Below are 21,113 nucleotides of genomic sequence, written 5' to 3' on the forward strand. Positions count from 1 at the left end.
CACAAAGGCATCAGCAGTTGGATTCAATGGCCACCAAAGGTAAAGTTGAGTTTTAAAGTGTTTAATTAAAGTCAGACTGTGACAGAAACTTTACATGGCTGTCAGTGCTGTAGTATTTAACTCACTGAATACTGTTCCATGTCAGCTGGTGTTTACTGTACAGATGCTTAAAGTTATGTAGGCTCACTGAAACTTTCTGTTTCTGAACTTTTGCAGGTTGGCAGCATCCTTATGTCAACATATTCAAACATCTCCGAGTTGAAGAATGGAAAAAGTCTGCAAAAGAGGGAGAAGTGTCAGTGTCCATGGTAACTTACATACTTCTTATATCATAGAGCCAAATGTCTCTTTGTTAATCTCTTAGTCAAGCAGTCAATGTCTATTTATATAGCACTTTAGAAATATCTGCAAGGTACTCAAAGTGCTTCACATGAAAAAAAAAAAAAAAAAAATATATATATATAATGATTAAGCTGGAATAAAATACACAATAAAACAAGATTTAAAAATAAGAATCAATACGATTTGAAAATGTACCATTAAGAAAAGAGCGAAAGTGTCTTAGCATCTTGACCTGGGTTCAGCCAGTAGCCTCTGACCTGATCTGATGAGTGTAAATCCCTGTCATTTTCACGTATAGTTAAAATCTGAATAAGGTTGATTAAGGCCGTTAATGGCTTTGAAACCAAAAATTAAGAGCTCAAAATCAACTCTAAAATGAACCCGCGGCCAATGAAGTTGAGATCAAACAATGGTGATGTGTCAAGGGTGACTTTTCGTGTTTCGTTTTCCTCAGTTAGACCGGTTTTTATGGAGGGTTAGAGTTTATTTCCCAAATGATTTAGGTTGGATATAGTATCAGTATTTATTAAATTGTGAGTTTTTAAGATCTCCACTCTCCATGGCACCTCCCAGGACAAGACGCTGAAATGTTCAGTGTTCAGAATCCGGGGGCCTGTTCCTGCAAACAGCTACATTCTGGTTCCCAAAAACAGCAACCAGTCTCTGGGGCTGACTGGACGCTACTTCTACTTTCTCTTCAAGCCCACTCCTGGAAAATACTTTGTTGTTCACCTGGATGTTGCTGCTGAGGTATTTTTATTGGATGATCCTCTTCGTGTGTGTATACTGTGTGAGATTAAAGTGTATTGACGTATCAATGTTATTTGAGTAGTTTATTATTCAATAAGCCTTTTTGTCTTGATTATGTTGGATTTATGTAGTGATTTATTGTCTTTTTAAAACTGTTTAAAAGAGTCCCAGTCCCTGAACTTAACACACCTTTTATCTACTATAAATACCACTTATTTGGCATTTGTGAAGATACTGTTGACTTTTTCAATCCCTTTCTGTCTCTGGTGTAATGTAGGAGGGTCAGGTGGTGCGCGTTTCCTTTTCAAATATGTTCAAAGAGTTCAAGTGCACATCAACCTGGCTTCAGTTTCCTTTCCTGTGTGGAGCGGCTAAGGATTCAGTCTACGAAAGCACGTCCAAATCTGCTAGACATGGTAATGCACACGTGCAAGCCTTAGACCGCAGTAGTCATGTTTGTCTCACCACAGTATTGACCATATTTATCATGTGCTCCAGGTTTTGTGGGCACGGCCCCCACCTCAGTGCGCTGGACATGTCTGATGCTCGATATACAGAGCATACTGTCCGTCTACCTCAGTCGTTGCTACCGTCACCTGAAGAGCATCAAGCTGTGTGCCAACATGTCGGTGAAAAACTTGTTTACCAGTGACCTGCTGCTGGATCCAGGTGAGACTCAGTCTGGTCAGCTTAAAGGTCCTGTGGTTTGAAGTAATGCAGTTACTTGCTTAGGAAATGCAAAAAATAATAAGGTAGACTGTGGTACTCTTTGTGAATGCTTGACATTTACTTTCCTCATCTCCTTGTCATTTTTTTTGCTTTAAATAGGAGTTTCCTTCAGTGAAGCCAAGCTGAGGGGGCTGGCCTCTTCTCTGGGAACAGGTCCCATGCCGAGGGACATGTCGTTCCCTGTGCCTCAGGGAAGCTCCTGGCATGACCTCTATGATCATATCAAGTACGGTTATATCACTAAATAACAGAAAATTCATAACTGCCTTAGCATTGGAAAAAAAAAACTAACACTGCACTACATTTCAGCCAAAATGGGATTTAGGTAAGGTACGAGCTCAGCGTCTGAACCAGTAACATCCAACTGTTTGGAATCCAATGGGGAATGTTATTTAGGAAATTTATTAAACTGTTGCTAGCAGTATCTCACTCTCTCTATCAATTATAACAAAAACAAAAGACCTAGTTTGATGACATGAGAAGCAGATTGGCATCACAAGCTTTGGTTCACTTCCTGATGAAGTAACTGATCCTCTCTGTCTTTTCTAGAAGTTGAATACACGGCACAACATGACATGCCACATGTCTTACAGTAACACGTGTCTTATTTTATGGTAATGACGGATACAAACAGTAAAGCCAACAGTCAGTGTATTTACTGATTAAATAAATTCACCTCATTTATTAGAGTGAATTGCCATGGTGTCTCATATTTTGTCCTTCCTCAACAGGTTTCCCTCAGAAGGAACAAAATTACCCTTTGACTCCATTCAAAAAAACATTCCAGGCAGTAAGTCATGAAATATCACATATATATTTATTTACTGCATCGTTAGTGACTGACTTTCATATCCCCAATTTTTAACAGGTTCTGTGACCAGTCAAAAGAGTCCCATGAGAGCAGTGCCTCGCTGTGTCAACCTCAGCAAAGCAGTTCAGGACCGTGTGTCCCTCATCCAGCAGATCACCACGCCGAAATCAGTAAGTAATTCAGTTATTTAACTTCTTACATCCAGCCACTGTGTATTTACTTACACTACTGTTCAAAAGATTGGGGTCACCTATACAATTGTGTTTGTGTTTTCCATTAAAACTCACACTTTTATTCATCAAAAGAGTTCCAAAATGAATAGAAATAATGATTTTTAGTCAACATAATATTTTTTCCTTTCATCAAAAGAACCAGCAAAACTGTTTTCAGCTGTGCTAGCATCATTGCACAAGGGTTTTGAAGGGTTTTCTAATCATCCATTAGCCTTCTAACGCGATTAGCAAACACAATGTACCATTAGAAAACTGGAAATGGGCCTCTATACACCTATGTACATATTCCATTAAAAACCAGACGTTTGCAGCTAGAATAGTGGTTTACCACATTAACAATGTATAGAGTGTATTTCTTCATTTAATGATATAGTCATTGAAAAAAAGTGCTATTACTTCAAAAAATAAGGACATTTCTAAGTGAAACTTTTCAACAGTAGTGTAGCTTGAATTTTTTCCCCACAGATATGTTTACTATAGGCTGAACAGTGGAGTAGTGGCTGGCAATGTCGCTGGTTTTGCAACCCGGTTTGACTGAGGGCCTTTCTCTAAGGAGTTAGCATGTTTTCCTGTGTTTATGTGGGTTTTCTCTGGGCTAATCCATTTTCTTCCCACATTCCAAAAGCATGGAGAGGTCAATTGGATACTCTGGCGACCTGTCCATGGTGGTCCCTGCCTTTTGCTCTGTGTCAGCTAGGATTGGGGCTCCTGCCGCGCCCATGAGTGGTAGACAATGAATTTATTTCTCCTGTCTCCTCAGCTGCTGAAGCCCGTGGTGACCGGCGTACCCGAGTTACCTGTAATCTCCACTAACAACAGTGATGGCCTGCTTTGTCATAACGATGACCAGCAGCAGCAGGAGTCAGCATGCCTCAGTCCACATCAGCTGACATCCAGGCTGCCTCATTACACCGATGACAGTGGAGTTCATGTCTTTGTGGATGCATGCAGCAAACGAGGAGACGATAGTGAGGAAGAGGTGATTCATATTAATGTAAAAGCACAAGAAAATCTGATTATACAGGTCTTTTGTACATCATACTCAATTCAGTGTGTGACACAATGTCTTTTTCTGTTAAGGTTTTGAAAAAGACCTGGATAAATTCCCAGGTTTCTGGCAGTTCTGCTCCACATACTCTTCATTATTCATTATCTAACGCGGTCAAACAAGAGGTAAGAGAGACTGCTTTGAAAGCATATTTTGTTCAAGTCCTTTGTACTAAATCTGCCATTTTTTGCTCTATTTATTAGAAGCTGCTCCCAGATCCAATTCTCAGCCTTAATCGAATCATTGGCTTTGGAGGAGCCACTACTAAATGCGTATGCTCCTTTTTGAGAGTTTTATCACACTGGCTTCACTTAATTTACACCTTTAAGGGTCATTTTGTGTCAGACTGACTATTTTACTGTTTCCATAGGCTCTGTGGACCAAATCAGGGGATGCAGTGGTTTATCCGTGTCACGCAATTATTGTCTCTATGAAGATCCCCTCTAAACAGCAAAGATTCTTCATCGGTCACACTGATAAGGTGACCGATAAATGAGCTGTATTATGTGCATAGTACAAAAGTTTGGGGTCAACTAGACAATTTGTCCAAGTTTTCCATTAACACCTTTTCATCAAAAGAGTTGCAAAATGAATAGAAAATATCAAGACATTGACAAGATTATTATTTTTTTATTCAAAAAACTATTATTATTTCATTACTTACTTCTTCAAGGGTTTTCTTATCATCCAATAGCCTTCTAACGCGATTAGCAAACACAATGTACCATTAGAACTCTGGAAATGGGCCTCTATACACCTATGTACATATTCCATTAAAAACCAGACGTTTGCAGCTAGAATAGTCGTTTACCACATTAACAATGTATAGAATGCATTTCTGATTCATTCAATGTTATATTCCTTGAAAAAAGTGCTTTTCCTTCAAAAATAAGGACATTTCTAAGTGACCCCAAACTTTTGAACAGTAGTGTATGTAGTTACTTTGAATGAATGACTACTTGGCTGTAATACTCTTAGAATAATAATATTCATAGAAATTCTTGCCGTTTGTGTTAATTCTGTAGGTGTCTGCATTAGCTTTTAATGGCAACACAACACTGCTGGCCTCAGCACAAACTGGAAATCATAGTGTTGTTCGAGTATGGAACTACCACAAAGGAAACAGTGTGGCCATACTCAGGAGTCATGCTCATTCATTGTCCTCTCTTAGGTAACCACCTACATACATAATTGTTGTTATTTTACTGTTATTTATGTTGCTGCCACATTTATTTTCTCTTTTTTTTTTTCCAGCTTCTCATTCAGTGGCAGTATTCTCTGTGGAGTTGGTAAAGACAGCCACAACAAAACAGTATGTTGTTTAAATGCACTGAATCTGTCGTGACATGATTATATTATTTGAGTGTATGTGACTAAGACTCATCCTCAGATGGTGGTGGTGTGGAACACGCTGAACGTGACCAAAGGTGGAGAAGTGACCATCTTGGCCAAGGCGCACACAGACGTGGACATTCACACCATGAAGGTCGCCTTCTTTGATGACACAAGGTAGCAAAATGCTTTCGTCCTTTATCAATTTGTATTGTATTGTTTGATACATCTCTTGAGACAATAACCCACGAGTCATATTTCTAAAGTCAGTGCACACCTTTTTTTTGCTTTGTCTTCTCAGTGTTCACTGAGCTGGTGCTTTTTAGAGCTGAAACAATTAATCGATTAATCGATTACTAAATTATTTTGAAGCTATTTTGAGCATTTTGATGAGATTTCTGATTGTTTCTCTTTGTTTCTTTGCGCCACATAACAAAGAAATCATTAAAACTGAATAACTTTGGTTTGTGGACAAAACGAGACATTCGAGAACATCGCCATTTCCAGGTTTGACAAACACTGATCAAAGTTTTTTAACAGTTTATGGCCCAAAAGTGTGATCCTTCATATAAACATGCTTCAAATGAAAGTGAAACATTTATTTTTCAAAACCCCTGGACTACAGATAACGCTGATTAATAAAACTTCTAGTACTTTTTGAGGTAAAATAAATTGCGATTGCCAGTTTAATCTGTTTCAGTTCATCAAGCGAGGCGAAAAGTCACTGGGGCGAGGAAATTACTAAAATCATGTTTTAAAAACACGATTTATCGTTTTTTTTCCCAAATGTTTTCCCAATTTTTATTATTATATTTATATTCCAAACACATGTCCTTCCCTCTGCTGACCCACTAAGAGTACATTATAATGACATCAGCACACAATCTAAATAACTGTTGTCAGGCATATATTAAATATTAGATGAGATTAATAAATACATTAACTGTATTTTACACAATGACTGGGTACTTTCTCAGAGGATTAGGATGTAGTTCACTAATGGTGACTGCTCGCAGGAAGGAAGAGTTTCCTGAAGTGCAACCAAATAGAAGGTTAGATACACACTCGTGACGGGGGATTGCACCTCCGGAAGACCCAAGAATGTCATTGTTTATGAAATGAGGACTTTTGTAATGTCGCATTTGCATGATATGATTCATGCACGCTACCTATGGCAGTTTCCAGTGACGGCAATTCGGCGTTTGGGTCTGTTTGCAGACTCCCCGAGCTCCCTCAGGGGCAATACGGGTGCATCTTTTGACATTCACGGAATACTGTATGTGATCTCTCACAAGCCCTTTGTAGCTTGCGCACAGCCGATCCTCCAGCATAGATTTTAGGAGAGAATTCATGCAGAGATGAATTTTGCACCTTTCTACAAACCACTGTGGGAAAGCTTTTTGAATCATAAGAAGGAACTGAGAAATTCTGTAATGAACAGCATATGCTGCTGTGTGTGTCACCACATTTTTGTGTTGGATATTCTTAGTACAGAAAGGTGCAAAAAGCCTTGATGAGAGAGTGGGAGAGTGAAAAAGGCTCCAGCTGCAGAAGCAGAGCAGACATTGGTACTGGCTTGTCAGTTTGAGACTTAATCCAAGTGTGTTGGTTTTAGGATGGTGTCATGCGGTCGTGATAATATTCGCCTGTGGCGAGTACGAAATGGAACGCTGCGGTCCTGTCCACTAGACCTGGGTGAATACCACACGGTGGACTTCACTGATGTGTGCTTCGAAGAGGGAAATACCTCCTCCAGCCAGCCTCCTGAAGATCGAACACTGTGAGTGAGCAAAACAGTCACTGTGCCACTGTATACACTTGAAATGTCATTATTAAAAAATGTATATAATGACTGTCCTGTAGGTTTGCCAGCAGTCGGAGTGGCCATATTTTTGAGGTTGACTACAGCAGAGTTGTTATCAGAAATGTGAGAAGGCTGTTCCCCGCCCAGCAGCAGCATTCAGACCGCAGGGAGAAAATGACTTTTAACACAGGTGGGTTTGAAATCATGGTGAGATGATTGAGAGCAGGAGGAGAGATGTGTGAAACAGATGGAGGGTAAAGAGAATAAATGAATCTCTCTGTGTCTGTCACAGGTCCGGGCATTGCCATCAACAGCATCAGCGTGTCCTCCTCGTTCTGTGCCACAGGCTCTGAAGATGGCTTCCTGCGTCTGTGGCCCCTTGATTTTTCCGCTGTCTTCCTGGAGGCTGGTAGGTGCAGCGGAGCACATCGTAACATTTAGCTTCAGCAAATTGAACAAAGGCAGGATGTTCCCACTCTACAGGCAGTGATACATTCTAATTCATATATCATAGGGAAGACATATTCACCATTGACTAGGTGCTTACTAACATATATAAATAGCATACTAGCCCTTTATAAGTAATCATTAAGAGCGTATTAACACCTTATTCTACTTCTATTACTACAACATGAATTAAGATTTTTCCTACATAAGATGTTAATATACGTGTTTAATATTTACTAATAAAGGGCTAGCCTGCTACTTATATGCATGTTAGTAAGCACCTAGTTAATGGTGAATATGTGTTCCCTAATCTTAAGCGTTACCTTTGCTATTTAACAGTTTTTAAGTCCTAAGTATAAGTATATTTAGTATAAGTAAAGTATAAGTAAGTATATTTATTTGGGAATCAAATGAACGCAAAGAAAACGCTACATTTAAGAACTTAACTTTTAGATTTAGTCACAAATTCTAATGCAACAGCATTTGCACTTTGCAGGAGTTACACTTCAGTTGCCGTCTCTGTGTCATACAGTTCTGTGCATCAGTGTTGGCCAAAGGGACGAACCGTTTGCAGTGTTAACGCATGCAAACAAAGTAAACTGACACATATGTACAGTATGTGAATTACTTCAGTGCATTATTCTGGCAGCTGTGTCACATACCCATGCAGTGTGCTGTGCTCTCTGACATCATTCAGACACTAAATCAGATATATGTTATTGTTTTCCAGAGCACGAGGGACCTGTGAGTCTGGTGTCGGTCTCCTCAGACTCTCTTCAGGTCCTGGCAGCCACCTCCACCGGTAACCTGGGTTTCCTCGATGTGAGCAGCCGCGGTTACAGCACTCTGATGAGGTCTCACACAGACACCGTGCTCGGCTTCAGTGTGGACGGCATCCGTCGGCATCTGACGACGGCCTCCTCTGACGGAACAATACGCATCTGGGATATAGACTCCTTACATCAGGTAAATCAGGACTCTGGAGATTATTTATGATGTTTTGCATAATTGAACCTGTGGGACAGTGAATTTGTTGGACCAGGTTAAGATTTTTCTCTTCAGTGCCCTTTTATGATTAGTTTTTGTCAGTTTAAGCAAGGCGACACTGGTCTTCTTTGTTCGTTAGCCAGACTATATGTGTATGATGGCTGTTTATGTCATTTGAAAGCCATTGTATTCATCAATTTATTCAATTTAGCAGATTTTTAGGAAATACTCTGCTTTACAACAGTTCATTGCCATCAATGCCCAAGATGTTCCTAAAATTCTTTTTACAAAGTAATTAACTAATTCAAGCCCATATGTGCTGTGAAATTCTGTGTGATCTTTCTGTTATTCTGATTGAGTTTATCCTGGTGAGTCAGACTCTCTCAGGTCATAAATTGACTGAGAAAATGCTACAAATACGTGCACAACCGTATTGAGCGACTCATTGGAAAAAAGCTGCAGGGTTTTTCTTTCTCGTAGATTTAATGCACTCTGCTCATGTGTACATGTCTTTGGACTGAAGACAACTGTTGTTTAACCATCGATCTGTTTACAGTTGAACCACATGTGTCTGTTGTTGTTTCCCGTGTTCAGCTGTATGATTTTGTGCCCGAGGACTGCCCCTGTTCAGTGGCCTTCCATCCCAGCGAGCAGGTGTTCTCTTGTGGCTCCAGCTCGGGCATTGTCAGGGTCTTTGACATTTCAAGTGCCAAACTGTTGGCTGAACATAAGTAGGTCTCAACTAACTTAAATTTTTTTTTTCCTCCAGCTAGTTTCAGCTAAACAAAAGAGTGGGTTGATTGTGATTATGTGGGCATGTTATTGGGTGTTAATTTTCTGGTACACTGAATGAAATTAAACAATAATCTATAATCAGGTGGAATCTGAGGTGTCCACACAATCCTTCATTCTCGCATACACACAAACACACTCATTTCACTTTCACTCATGTTAAGTAGTATATGGTATAATACATACACTATCATAACACTCGTAGCAGTCACAGTTTTATATGACTTAGAGACAGTAATTCATACTGACATGCATATATGGATAATTGAGTTATATTACATAGAGCTATAGAGCAATCGTAATCGATTAATCTGTCGATTATTTTCTCGATTAAACGATGAATCGTTTGGTCCATAAAATGTTTAAAAAAAAAAAAGGTTGATCAGTGTTTGTCAAACCTAGAAATGACGATGTTGTCGAATGTCTTGTTTTGCCCACAAACCAAAATGATTCAATTTGAATGATTTCATCGTTATGTGGAGCAAAGAAACCAAGAAAAATATTCACATTTAAGAAGCTAAAACAATCAAAAATCTTGTTTTAATAATGAAAAATAGCCCAATTTATAATTCCTCCTTAGTGTGGTTGCCAGGTGTGCAGGAATTGGACTTGGACTATGATTGAGGTGAATTATTTTGAACAAATAGCTGCGTATTTGCTGTTCAAATGTTCAGTATTGCAATTATAAAGAGGAGAGCCAGTATAATAACATTTTCAGTATCAATCAGGGCACCACAATAAGTTCAACACCATCATGTGCAATGACTATTTTTGTATTCATGTTGCTTCCATGACAGGCAGCACAGAGGTGAAGTGGTGGGTCTCGCCTTCTCTCCAGATGGGGAGTTTATGTACAGTGCAGACTCTCAAGGCTCCCTTGCACTTTACGACTCCTCCGAGGAAGATCACAACGTTATAAGAGTTTTATGTATGTATACACGCACAGCTCAGGATTATGTTATGTGCATTACTTACTGCATCAACGTTCATTCAAGCAAGATATAAGCTCAATATAATGAAGCATTCACTTCATTCATCCAATCATTTACCAGTCGCTGCACTATCCTCTGTACCTGATTTGTTAGGTAATGTGGTGGCCCGAGGCCCCGAGCGTGCTCCAGACGCTTTAACGGTGAGCAGTGACAGCCGCTGTCTGGCATTTGTCGGTCCCTCTGAGCACATAGTTACCGTCGCTGACGCACGGTCTCTGGAAGAGGTACGTTGTCACCTTTCAGCACTATATGCCATTTGTTGTATTGCTCAGGTAAATTAAATGAATGTGAATGTGAATGAGATCTCATGTAATAACCATGAGATCACCCTTGAATCTCTTTACATTATGTGTCCGACTGACTAATGTCACATGTCCAGTTGCTCCGTGTAGATGTGAGTATTTTGGACGTAGGAAGCCCTCGTCTGGATTCTGCAATGAAGGTCTGCTTTTCTCTGGCATCCAAAGAACACTTACTGGTGGCGACATCTGACAATAAAATCCTCTGGGTTAACTCTAAGACAGGCCGCCTGCTCCGAGAGGTAACACCACAGATGATGGTGGCTTATAATGTTTGTATCCACAAGTTATTTATTGAATGTTTACCCACCAGAAAAAAAGGTGGTGTTTGAAAACTTTCAGTAACTCTTCCATATTGCATATAGCACTGTATCATTTAAGCTGAAAGAGAAGAAAAATCATGGGCGAGATACAATTTCAGCCGTGTGTGAGAGTGTGTTTTTCTTCGTTGGAGATTTCAAAGGTTCACAAAGGCCAGTGCTCGTCCCTGGCTGTGAGTGAGGACTGTCGATTTTTGCTGACAGCAGGACACAACACTGTCAAAGTGTGGGATTATGACATGCAGCTTGAGATTAACTCACAGGTATAACTCATTTTATTGTATTACTGTTTAAAGTATAAGGTGCAGATAATTTACAGATTCTTATTGCGATTAGTGATTATTTGACTTGTCTCCCAAATACAGATTGTACATTGACTTCATTTGAAGGTCCAGAGTGAAGATATTTGAAATTATTAGAGCTGCAACTAACACATAATTGAATAATCCATCTGTCGATTATTTAATTTTTATGATGTCACCAGTAACTGAACCTTACATTCCTCTGTATCAGATGTTCATTGGCCACAGTCAGCCCATTTGCCAGGTCAACTTCACCCCTGACCAGCTGGGTGTAGTCTCAGTGGGAGACGCCATATTCATTTGGGACTTCCTAGCACTTCCTGACAGCCGGTAATAACTTTTTTTCTTTTTCTTTAATGCATAGACTTGTTTGATTTGGTTCAGTGTCCTTATCTTTTCATCTCCTCTCATAGTTCAACTCTCAAAGAAAGCTACATCACGACTCCTAAATCAGGTAAAGTTCTAAAAAGTGCTAAAAAATAACATAGAATCATAGAAAAATTACAAACTGTTTCACAAGTTTGTGTTTTCATTTAACAGTTCGCCAGCACAGTGGAGTCCAGTCCAGTGGGATGCCCCGACAGACGGCACCCCTCCCTTCCTCACCTCCACCTCAACTGGACGTCGGCACAACTGACCAGGGCGGTAGGCACCTCCAATCTACTGTTATTGAATATATGATTGGATGACAAATTTGAAAATCTGTATGCACTCTGCTCATGTGTACATGTCTTTGGAGGAAAATTAATGTATTTATGCTCTGGGTAGAAAACAGATCATCGTGTAGACTGAAGGAGGAAAGTGTTGCTCAAAGCAATTTGCTATTGACGTCCAAGTATCATCATGCTTAAATATTAGTTTGGAAATAATGCAGTATTTGCCTCTGAAAGAGTTGTTGGTGCATGATTTATATCAGAATAAAATCTCTCTAGTATAACGTATATTGTATATTACTCTTCTGCAGTGTTTGGTTCCTCATCTGTTTGTGAAGACACCCTGACCATCACAACTGTTCCTGCCCAGACCAGTGGAGCAGGTCCTTCATCTGACCCCAGACCTGCCTCCACCCTCAGAGTGACAGAGCTGGTCAACACATCACCCCTGAATACCAGCCACACTGATAACAGTACGTGCTTCACTGTAGTGTCTAATATCGATGGTGAACGTAGTTTTTGTTGTTGTACTTCTTTGTTTTACTCTGTTTTTCTGTTTTGTTGCGAAGGTGATTCAAAGGGGAAGAAATCAGTACGTCCAGATTGTTACAAGCACTTTATCCCACGTTTCAAGACCTGCACATTTGATCCGGTAAGAAGCATCCTTTGTGATGTCAGTCACTAGCCAGGTTTCTATTATAATGTACAGTTACTGGTGCTGTTTTGTTGCTGCTTCAATGTATTTTTGAAACAATTGGAGAGATGTTGTGGTTTCTTCATCAGTCCACAAATTAATTTTCTTGCATGTCTCATCTGCTGTTTCTGCTATGTTTTTTCAGTACAGCAAAATACAGAAGCAGGAGGGAGTTTCAGTCACATGATTTTTTTTTTATTGTCCTGTTTTGTACTCCAGCAGAAAATTTTATTTAATTGTTTTTAATGCTTGTTGTGTTGAAAACCACACCAACTGAGTGTATTGTTTGCTCACTGTCCACTGTTTTTCTCTGATCCAGGCTGTGGTGGCTCCCCAACCAGGTAAAGAGGGTTTAAAGCTGAAAGCAGTGATTGGCTACAACGGCAATGGGCGTGGCAACATGGTGTGGAGCGCAGAACAAGGTTATTACACTCACTCATCTTCATCTTCTACCGCTTTATCCTCCACATGATGAGGGTCACAGGGCGGAGGGACTGGGGTTTGTGCTAGTAGGTGTTTTAATTTAGCAGAAAAATATTCTCTATAATATAATATAGGCTCCTGCCACATCTCCACTAGCTCCTTCAGTTTCAATATTTATTTCACCAGAGAAGCACAAATACAGCTGCAGCTGAACTCACAGCATCATTTGATCTGCAATTATTTACTCAGTAAATCAGGTGGCCGATCAAACATCAGGAGTTTGCACAGTGGGGTATAATTACACACTCCGAAAATGAACTTCAGCTCAACTGAACAACGGAAATCAAATTAGCTACACTACAGCTATAATAATTGTTATAATTTTTGTGCTTTTTCAACGCAGGTTTATTTGCTTATTCGTGTGGTTGTGTCGTGGTGGTGGAGTACCTTCAGTCTGGATGTCAGAGACACCTGCAAGGCCATAGCGAGGAGATCGCTTGTCTTGCTGTCTCAAATGACGCACGGGTACTTTTAATGGCCCAAAGAATCACACTTATGTACAGTACAGTGTTATTTATTACCTTAAACTCAATAAAGATTGTCGTTCCTGACCAGACAATGGCATCAGCAGCTGGCAGCAGTAATGGCAGCCACAGCCTCATCTGCATATGGGACATCCAGAGTGGAATTTGCCGTAAGAACATTTCCTACCACAAAGGGATGGTGCAGTGTCTCGCTTTTTCCAGGGACGACCGCTTCTTTCTCTCTGTTGGTGAGTAAAATGTTTCCTCTGCTTGCAGCACTTTTGTCAAATAAAATGATTCTACTCCACTCTGTTTCTGTTTGGTTTCCTCCTTAGGAGATTTCTCTGACCCAGTAGTGGCTCTGTGGAGCAGCAACACCTTCCACCTGCTGTCCAGTGTGAGTGTGTCTGGGCCGATCCATGAGGTAGCCTTCAGTCCTTCAGCATTCAACCAGCTGGCCTGTGTGGGCAGCCAAGGAGTTTACTTCTACCTCATCAACACCCATGGCCTGGATGTTGATCTTAAGGTAAAAATTAAATTAAATTTAAAAAAAAGATGTAATGATTGATTAAATCAATGAAGAAGGTGTATTCATCTATTTCCCTCACCACTCTTTCACCTTCTCAGGTCCAGAAGGTGAGAGCACCCATGGAGCTTGGTGATGTGGAGCTGACAGCTCTGTGTTATCACATGGACTCCCTTCTGTTCACCGCCACTAATCGAGGACATGTTTGCGTGTGGGATGTTAACACACATCGTTGCTTCATGACCTGGAACGCTGACGAGGGCGAGATAGGTAAAAAAAAAAATAGACCATACTTTTCTTCACAACCCTCTATTTTACAAAATCACACAGAGACAAGGTATGACAGCATTGTTGGCATTTTGCCGCTTGTATTTAATTGGGGGGGAATTAAATGGTAATCGAATTGGACTGGTATGGTTTCTTGGTGTAGGAGTGCTGCTGTGTCGAGGGAACCGTCTGTTGACAGGCAGCAACACCCGCTGGTTGCGACTGTGGGAGGTAGAAGCTGTACAGAGTATGCAGCCTCAGGTCAAAGTCTGCAATGTGGGGGACAGGTATGTAGCTCATTTTCTACATCAAGTTTCTTTGTGTCTTACAAGACAGTTCCCTTTATATAAAGGTTTATACAGATCCTTTAAGAACCACATTTTAACCACACTTAAAAGTGCATCCCTTTTTTCTCCTGTAGATATTACAGTGTATTGTATGTGTATTACAAGGAATGTGTGTCTTTTGATTACCACAGATAGCATGAGCAATGGGGTACGTAAGTAAATGTGAAAAATACTTTTTCCTCACATCAGTAATAGTAAGCAATTTACACTTCATTTCATGCCGATCTATATTTATGCCTCAGGGATAAGTTTAGTGGTGGTTTGTTGTTTGATACCTAAAAAACCTCTCCTACAGTTACCAGGTTTCTGTGTATTTAAGGTTCATAACGTCTACTGCTGCTATAAGCATCTGTAGAGGACAATCACAAATTGAAATATTGAATTATAAATTGTTGGTGATTGACATATGTGGGGATTTTCCTGTTAATTGCAAATATTTGATGAATAAAAGTGGGATTTTATTACTGAAACCAACTGATTTCTAACGTATAATCAAACTGCTTCTGAGAGTTTACTCGAGTGGTTCTTGTTGTTTTCAGCCATAGCACAGCTGTATTAGCCTTCTCACTTTACTCGTGCCATGTGCTTCTTCCACCTGGCCTGCTCATTTGAGACAAAATGCAGCAAATGTTAATTGCCATAGACACAAAAACAAAAAAACTGATATCCTCACAAACACGTGACGACAGAACAGGTCATTTAATCAGCATTGTGTGAACTAATTTTGCAACAGTTTGAATGTGACGTACATTTGTTTATAATTAAATGTTACAAATCACAGCTTTAATTAATACACCTTCAACCTGTGTGTGCCTTTCAGTGGGACCTCTGTGGTGTTGGAGCAGGAGCTAATGCTGGACGGAGCGACCGTCAGTGCAGCGTTTGACAGCACGATGGACATGGGCATCATTGGAACCACAGCTGGAACCCTCTGGTACATCAACTGGTCAGACAGCAGCAGCATCCGGCTGGTCAGCGGGCACAAGACCAAGGTAAACAGTTAGTTAACACTAATGTCTGAAAGGATAATGTGATCTAGCTAAAAGGTCTCGGATCAGCTTTGCTGAGACAAAACAACACAATTATAAAGAGAGGAGAGCCAGGAGTGAATCAGTGTACCTTCACACAACATCCTTACTATGGAATAAGACACATTATGGTGTTAATAATGTGGTTTAGTTCATAAGACATTTATTCATTACCTTTCTTTCTTATCTTAACATTAGATAACAGCTTGTATTCAAAGGAAGTTTTCTAATTAAGCAAGTATTAATTAGATTGTATTATTAGAAATGATCAGATAAAAGCAATGAGAAATATTTAGACTTATTCTAATTAAAGTAGAAGACTGCATCAAATGGTGTGGGGGGACAGCAAATTAAGGGATGGAAATGTGCAATATTTAGGAAATTCTTTATTTTATATACACTGTCTCTTTATTTCTCCTTTTGTTGCTGTCCAGGTGAACGATGTGGTATTTAGCTCTGACGAGAGCCATTTTGCCACCTGCAGCGATGACGGTAGCGTGAGGGTGTGGTCGATCCCCAGCAACGAACTGGTGGTGCAGTTTCAGGTGCTCAATCAGGTGAGGAGGTGGAGAGAAATGTTCTCCATAGTGCTGACAACTTGTCTCCTAAGGCTCATCACATCAGGGGCACATTTTCTGTTTTGCACGCTGCAAAATAACTGCGCACGGTACACTTCCTGCTTTTCTCTGTCGATCAGGCCTGTGGCTGCGTGTGCTGGAGCCCCTCTTCCATGCGGGACGGTGCATGTGTGGCTGCAGGATACAGTGACGGTACCCTGAGGATCTTCCAGCTCGACTCATCGGAGATGGAGATGAAGCTGCAACCACATCATGTGGCTGTTACAGCCGTCCAGTACTCGGCTAGTGGTGAGAGAAAAAGGGACAAAACGTACATCTCCACTAATGCCTTAGTGAATTTGACCTCTACTCACTACCGGTGTGTAATAAAGATAACTGTTAAATGCAAACACAAGCCAGGAACATCGGGTGCCTTGCTAACCCTTGGCCCAAGATTGAAACAGCAACATTTCAGTTACAAGCTCTCATGTCCATGGACTGCCCATGTTTTCCAGTTATTATTTTGAGGCTTTTAGCATCAAAGCCATTGAATGTTTTGATTTGAATGGTTACTTTGTTAGTGGTCAAACACAGTGAAAAGGAATGAAAAGCTCACCTCATTCAAAGGATTTGTAACGTCAGTGATGTTTTTAAGCACAACAGATCCACACACAGGCAGATCTTTCCTTTTCTTTTGACTGTCATGAAGATTTTGAACACAGGCTACAGCCACATTTACACATTTTCATTTCAAAACAGCTGGTCTCAATGAAAATCATCTATGTCAACATGAGCTTTGGGCTTTTTCTCACGCCTGAAAACACCTTTTATCGCAATGACATTCAGGGACGCTGCATGTGATTGTGGATAGTGTTAGAACATGGAAACTATCATTACACAATAGCTGCTGTCAGAGAAGACGAGGTCAGAAATTATGTTGCTTTTACTTTCCCCTGGGGTTTTTTGAAGTTGGAGCTTTTATGTTTTATGTTTTCTTCAAACTAAATACACATATAAAAGTTACCTGTGTAGCTAACAAAATACTGTGTATTTTGAATGAAATTAATGACTGACTGATGTAATGACCCATGTTCAGGTACATGTCACTTCATTGTTTCATCCAGTGTCTGTTTGTTTGTTTGTTTGTTTGTTTTGCCCCCATCAGGTCATGTGATCCTTTCAGGGGGGAAGAATGGTCTGGTCGCTGTCAGCAGCTCAGTAAACGGAGCGACGATCCGTGTCATCAGGGACCACAAAGGAGCACAGATTACAGCCATCCATTGTGTAAATGAAGAGGTCAGTTCAGGGCGGCAGCTTGACTTGATCTCATAATGGAAACAGTGAGAGAGAGAGGTGTTTCCGTGGCAACAGCAAACACGTTAATATCTCTCACTGAAAGTGTGAATTTCACTTGGAGTCTGAGGGTTTTTTCTATTAATGCCAACTCTCTGCCTCATTTAAAAACTGCTATTTGATCATTTTTTATAAACATAATTGATATGTCGCTCCACTCACAAGCAGTGTTGCCTCTGAAAAGGTTACGTGCAGCCCATTTCAAATGTGGCTAGATAATGTGCATCCACAGTTGAGAGATAACTCTTAACGCAGGTCACATCCAAAGTACAAAAATAACAATTTACTATTTTGGGTGCTCTTAGGGAAACAGAAACAGCATACATATAAAACATGAAAGTGATTCAGGCATTCCAATTAAAAAGCCATAAAAAGATGAATTAAACACTGAAGATTATTCAAATTCTTACATTTTAAATTGATATGCTTGATGGTGTTAATTATGGGCAGTACAAATGCTGTTGAAAGATTTTTCTCTGCCCTTCATACCAAGAGTTGAATTTCCTTTCCCCAGCTGCAGCGTAGAGGGTTGTCAACCTTATGTGCTGTTTTAAGTGCAAAGGGATGGGGGAAAACTCACCGCAGATCTCATGACATTTCTTTCATGAGTACGTCTCTGAGGACATTTTATATCGTCTCATCTGCAGTGTAAGAATTTCGGATGGGAAGGGAACGAGATGTGGCTGACTGCTAGCACTGACAGACGTGTCAGTGTGTGGGCTGCCAACTGGCTGAAGGAGGAGTGTGAGCTGCTGGACTGGCTGACGTTCCCTGCGCCGGCCTATTTTGGGGTACCGTCTTTATTTTAAGCAACAATACCTTCCTTTTTTTATTCAGGTGTAAAGACTCCATATTGAAGTGAGGACAGATCACACAACATTTCACTGAGATTGACACCAAGCCACAGATTTTGTCAAATTGTTAGTGTGGACTCCTGTTTTTGGTACTTTTGGTGCGTTTCCACTGGCTTCGCTCGACTCGCACGGCACGGTTAAACACGCCATATGTAAGAATGTGGTCAAAAAACGGTTACTACACTCAAATTCAAAATATTGAAGTCTTTTAGGTTTAGTTTTCTCCGCCATTGTAGCTCAGATGTAACTGCCAACCCGTGGTCGCTCGGCAGCTGAGGCTCTACTGACTGCAATGATTGGTAGACGGCGGTAAGTGGCGCCACATGCCAAAACATGATTTCAAAACATAAACATGATTTGCAGTCTGCAAAATATTTTTTTTAATGCGAATATTTTGTCTGTACTGTTGTTGTTGGTGAGTTCAGTTTGTTATATGAACATTATTCCTGAGTCTCTGTGACATATTAGGAGGATTTTATGGCCAGTTGCTTCAGATTTATTCACATAATACACCTTTAAGTTGCGTTTCCACTAGCATACCTGTTACCAGGCGATACTATGCTTGGCATCGCCAGACTGCTGGCCACTGATTGGTCAGAGTGCCGTCACAGGAATAGACGTCAGACGCAAGAATCAAGCCAAATTGTAGTAAGTTAAAACGACTTAACAATCTTTAAAATGTAGGTTAAACTCCAACAATTATCAGGGAAATGATAAAATCTCAATATTTAACAGAGGAGTCTGATGTATTTAGCGACAGCACTGCTGATCGCGAGTATCATCAGCAGCATCAGAAACCTTGCTGCTGTATTTGAATGAATGAATGAATCGTTTATTTCGGGCATGACAAGTAATCAACATCTGCATACATCATCATTTATATTCATACACATGACCGAAAGGGACAGCGGGAGAAGCAAAGCTTATCTAGTCCCGCCCCCATTACCCATACAATTTTATTACTTCTTTTTTTTTTTTTTTTTTTTTTTCATGTTAACTTTCGACATTTTGGACGTCGCAGCAACAATAGCATAAGGCTGCAGTTCATCTCAAGGCAGTCAACAGGCTACATGCACGGCCGTACATGTGTCCCTGTCGAACCATCAGTCCAGTGACTGTCATGAAGGAAGTACTGAACAAATATTTTAATTTAATGATTCTAATGATACTTTACAAGTCACTAGTCACTCCTGTGTCATGTGTAAAACAAAGTCAGAGTAGTTTCATGCAGCCGTGCAGTAATGACTCCGCTCACGTTGAGTAGGTACTTGTACTGGAAGTGGAAAACCAAACTGTGCCGTGGCGAGCTGGAACCAGGCATTGAGGCACTTGAAGGACACGTGCATCATTACTAAGCAACCAAAACCTGGGAGCTGCTGAGATGACAAGAGAAAACAAATCAAAATAAAGAGAATCAACACAGTTCTTTCATAGCAGCTTTGCTGCTTCGGTAAAAAGAAAAAAGAAAGACTTGACTGGATGATGGATGAACAAAGAGCAGTTGTTACCTAGATTTTTAACCTGAGTATTGAGACGATTTGAAAGCACTCACTGCATTCCAAAGAAGCTCACATTTGCACCTTGATACAACCACGTCTACTTTGTGAATACACAGTGTGGGATCGATTTTTAACTCACTGCAAACCTTTTAAAAACACGACTTTCCCTCAAGCTATGTCCTAATTGCCGTTTTTACATTAACCAGTGTATTGTTTCAGCCCGTTTTAAAGATAATTATGCAGTGTGTAACCTTGTTGTGTTGCAGGATGACGACCCACCTCCCAGCCTGGCTGCCTTCTGCCCAGAAGACCCCAGTCTTGTGGTCTACACTGGCTATGGCGTAGAGAAAGAGTTGCTCTTCTATAGTCTGACGAAAAAACAGGTAACACAGCCTGTCCTGCTTCACTGCTTTGATCTGACTGTCCATAATTCTATATATATGATATGATGTTGTGTTTGTTTGTGTTCTCCTGCAGATAATGAAAAAGATAGCCCTGCCCCACTGGGCCACGTGTTTTGATCTCTCCTGTAAGACGCAGCTCATAGCCGTGGGTTCAAAAGGTAAAGAACGGCAACAAGGAACATCAGTAGTGTGAATCGGATTCATGTGTTTAATGAATTTCTGCCTCCCCTTGTGTCTGAACTCTTTATCAGAGCGAGTGGTGAAGTTACTCCAGTCGAGAAGCGGCAGGTTTCAGGACTTTGTGCGGCACAGTGAGACGCTGCAGACGTGTCACTTCTCTCCCACCGGAAAGCTTCTTTTCACTGTGGCTTTTAATGAGATTCTGCTGTGGGAGGTGCTGGGTCTCTGAGGGCCTCAGATCTGTTTGTGAACCTCAAACCTTGTGGGTTTGTTTTGTAGTTTTATGGTTCCTTTTAATATATATATATATAGAGAGAGAGATATGACTGGTGTTTTTACAGTTAAATTAACTTGTGTCTGATTTTAAAATACAGCCCTTTTTTTGTTGATTGGGTTTGCATTTCCTGTAACTTCTGATAGTTTGAGTGTGTATTTTTAATTTTTTTTATGAACCCAACATTAGAAGAAATATGTAAATAGTTTATTTTTTCAGACGGGGGGGGGGGGCTGCTCTAAGACAAGATTTCAATAAAAAGCAGCATGAAACATTTCAATCTATAATGCGAGATGGCACATGCACACATAAAAGAAGTCAATAGCAAGTCAGGCAATGTTT

At 40.4% G+C, this 21,113-nt stretch overlaps 1 protein-coding gene across 1 annotated transcript; it reads left to right on the forward strand.

Moving 5' to 3' along the window:
- Window positions 1–26: 26 nt before the first annotated feature.
- wdr90 (WD repeat domain 90) lies at window positions 27–20,726 on the forward strand (the record flags this gene model as incomplete). Its single annotated transcript, XM_083903731.1, has 43 exons — window positions 27–39; window positions 217–308; window positions 916–1,092; window positions 1,370–1,508; window positions 1,591–1,761; window positions 1,921–2,047; window positions 2,553–2,615; window positions 2,703–2,802; window positions 3,626–3,844; window positions 3,976–4,038; window positions 4,117–4,185; window positions 4,284–4,394; window positions 4,939–5,084; window positions 5,168–5,225; window positions 5,304–5,422; window positions 6,861–7,025; window positions 7,109–7,239; window positions 7,342–7,458; window positions 8,227–8,462; window positions 9,078–9,214; window positions 10,073–10,203; window positions 10,361–10,491; window positions 10,647–10,808; window positions 11,021–11,149; window positions 11,400–11,518; window positions 11,602–11,642; window positions 11,729–11,833; window positions 12,153–12,314; window positions 12,411–12,493; window positions 12,855–12,957; window positions 13,362–13,483; window positions 13,574–13,730; window positions 13,818–14,008; window positions 14,110–14,278; window positions 14,439–14,562; window positions 15,443–15,614; window positions 16,085–16,207; window positions 16,348–16,516; window positions 17,373–17,503; window positions 18,208–18,351; window positions 20,180–20,296; window positions 20,391–20,475; window positions 20,569–20,726. The coding sequence occupies 43 exons, from the start codon at window positions 27–29 to the stop codon at window positions 20,724–20,726; spliced, it is 5,481 nt and encodes a 1,826-aa protein (XP_083759857.1).
- Between the last annotated feature and the right edge of the window lie 387 nt (window positions 20,727–21,113).

This window comes from Microchirus variegatus (genome assembly GCF_963457635.1).
Source record: "Microchirus variegatus genome assembly, chromosome: 17".
NCBI classification, from domain to species: Eukaryota; Metazoa; Chordata; class Actinopteri; order Pleuronectiformes; family Soleidae; genus Microchirus; species Microchirus variegatus.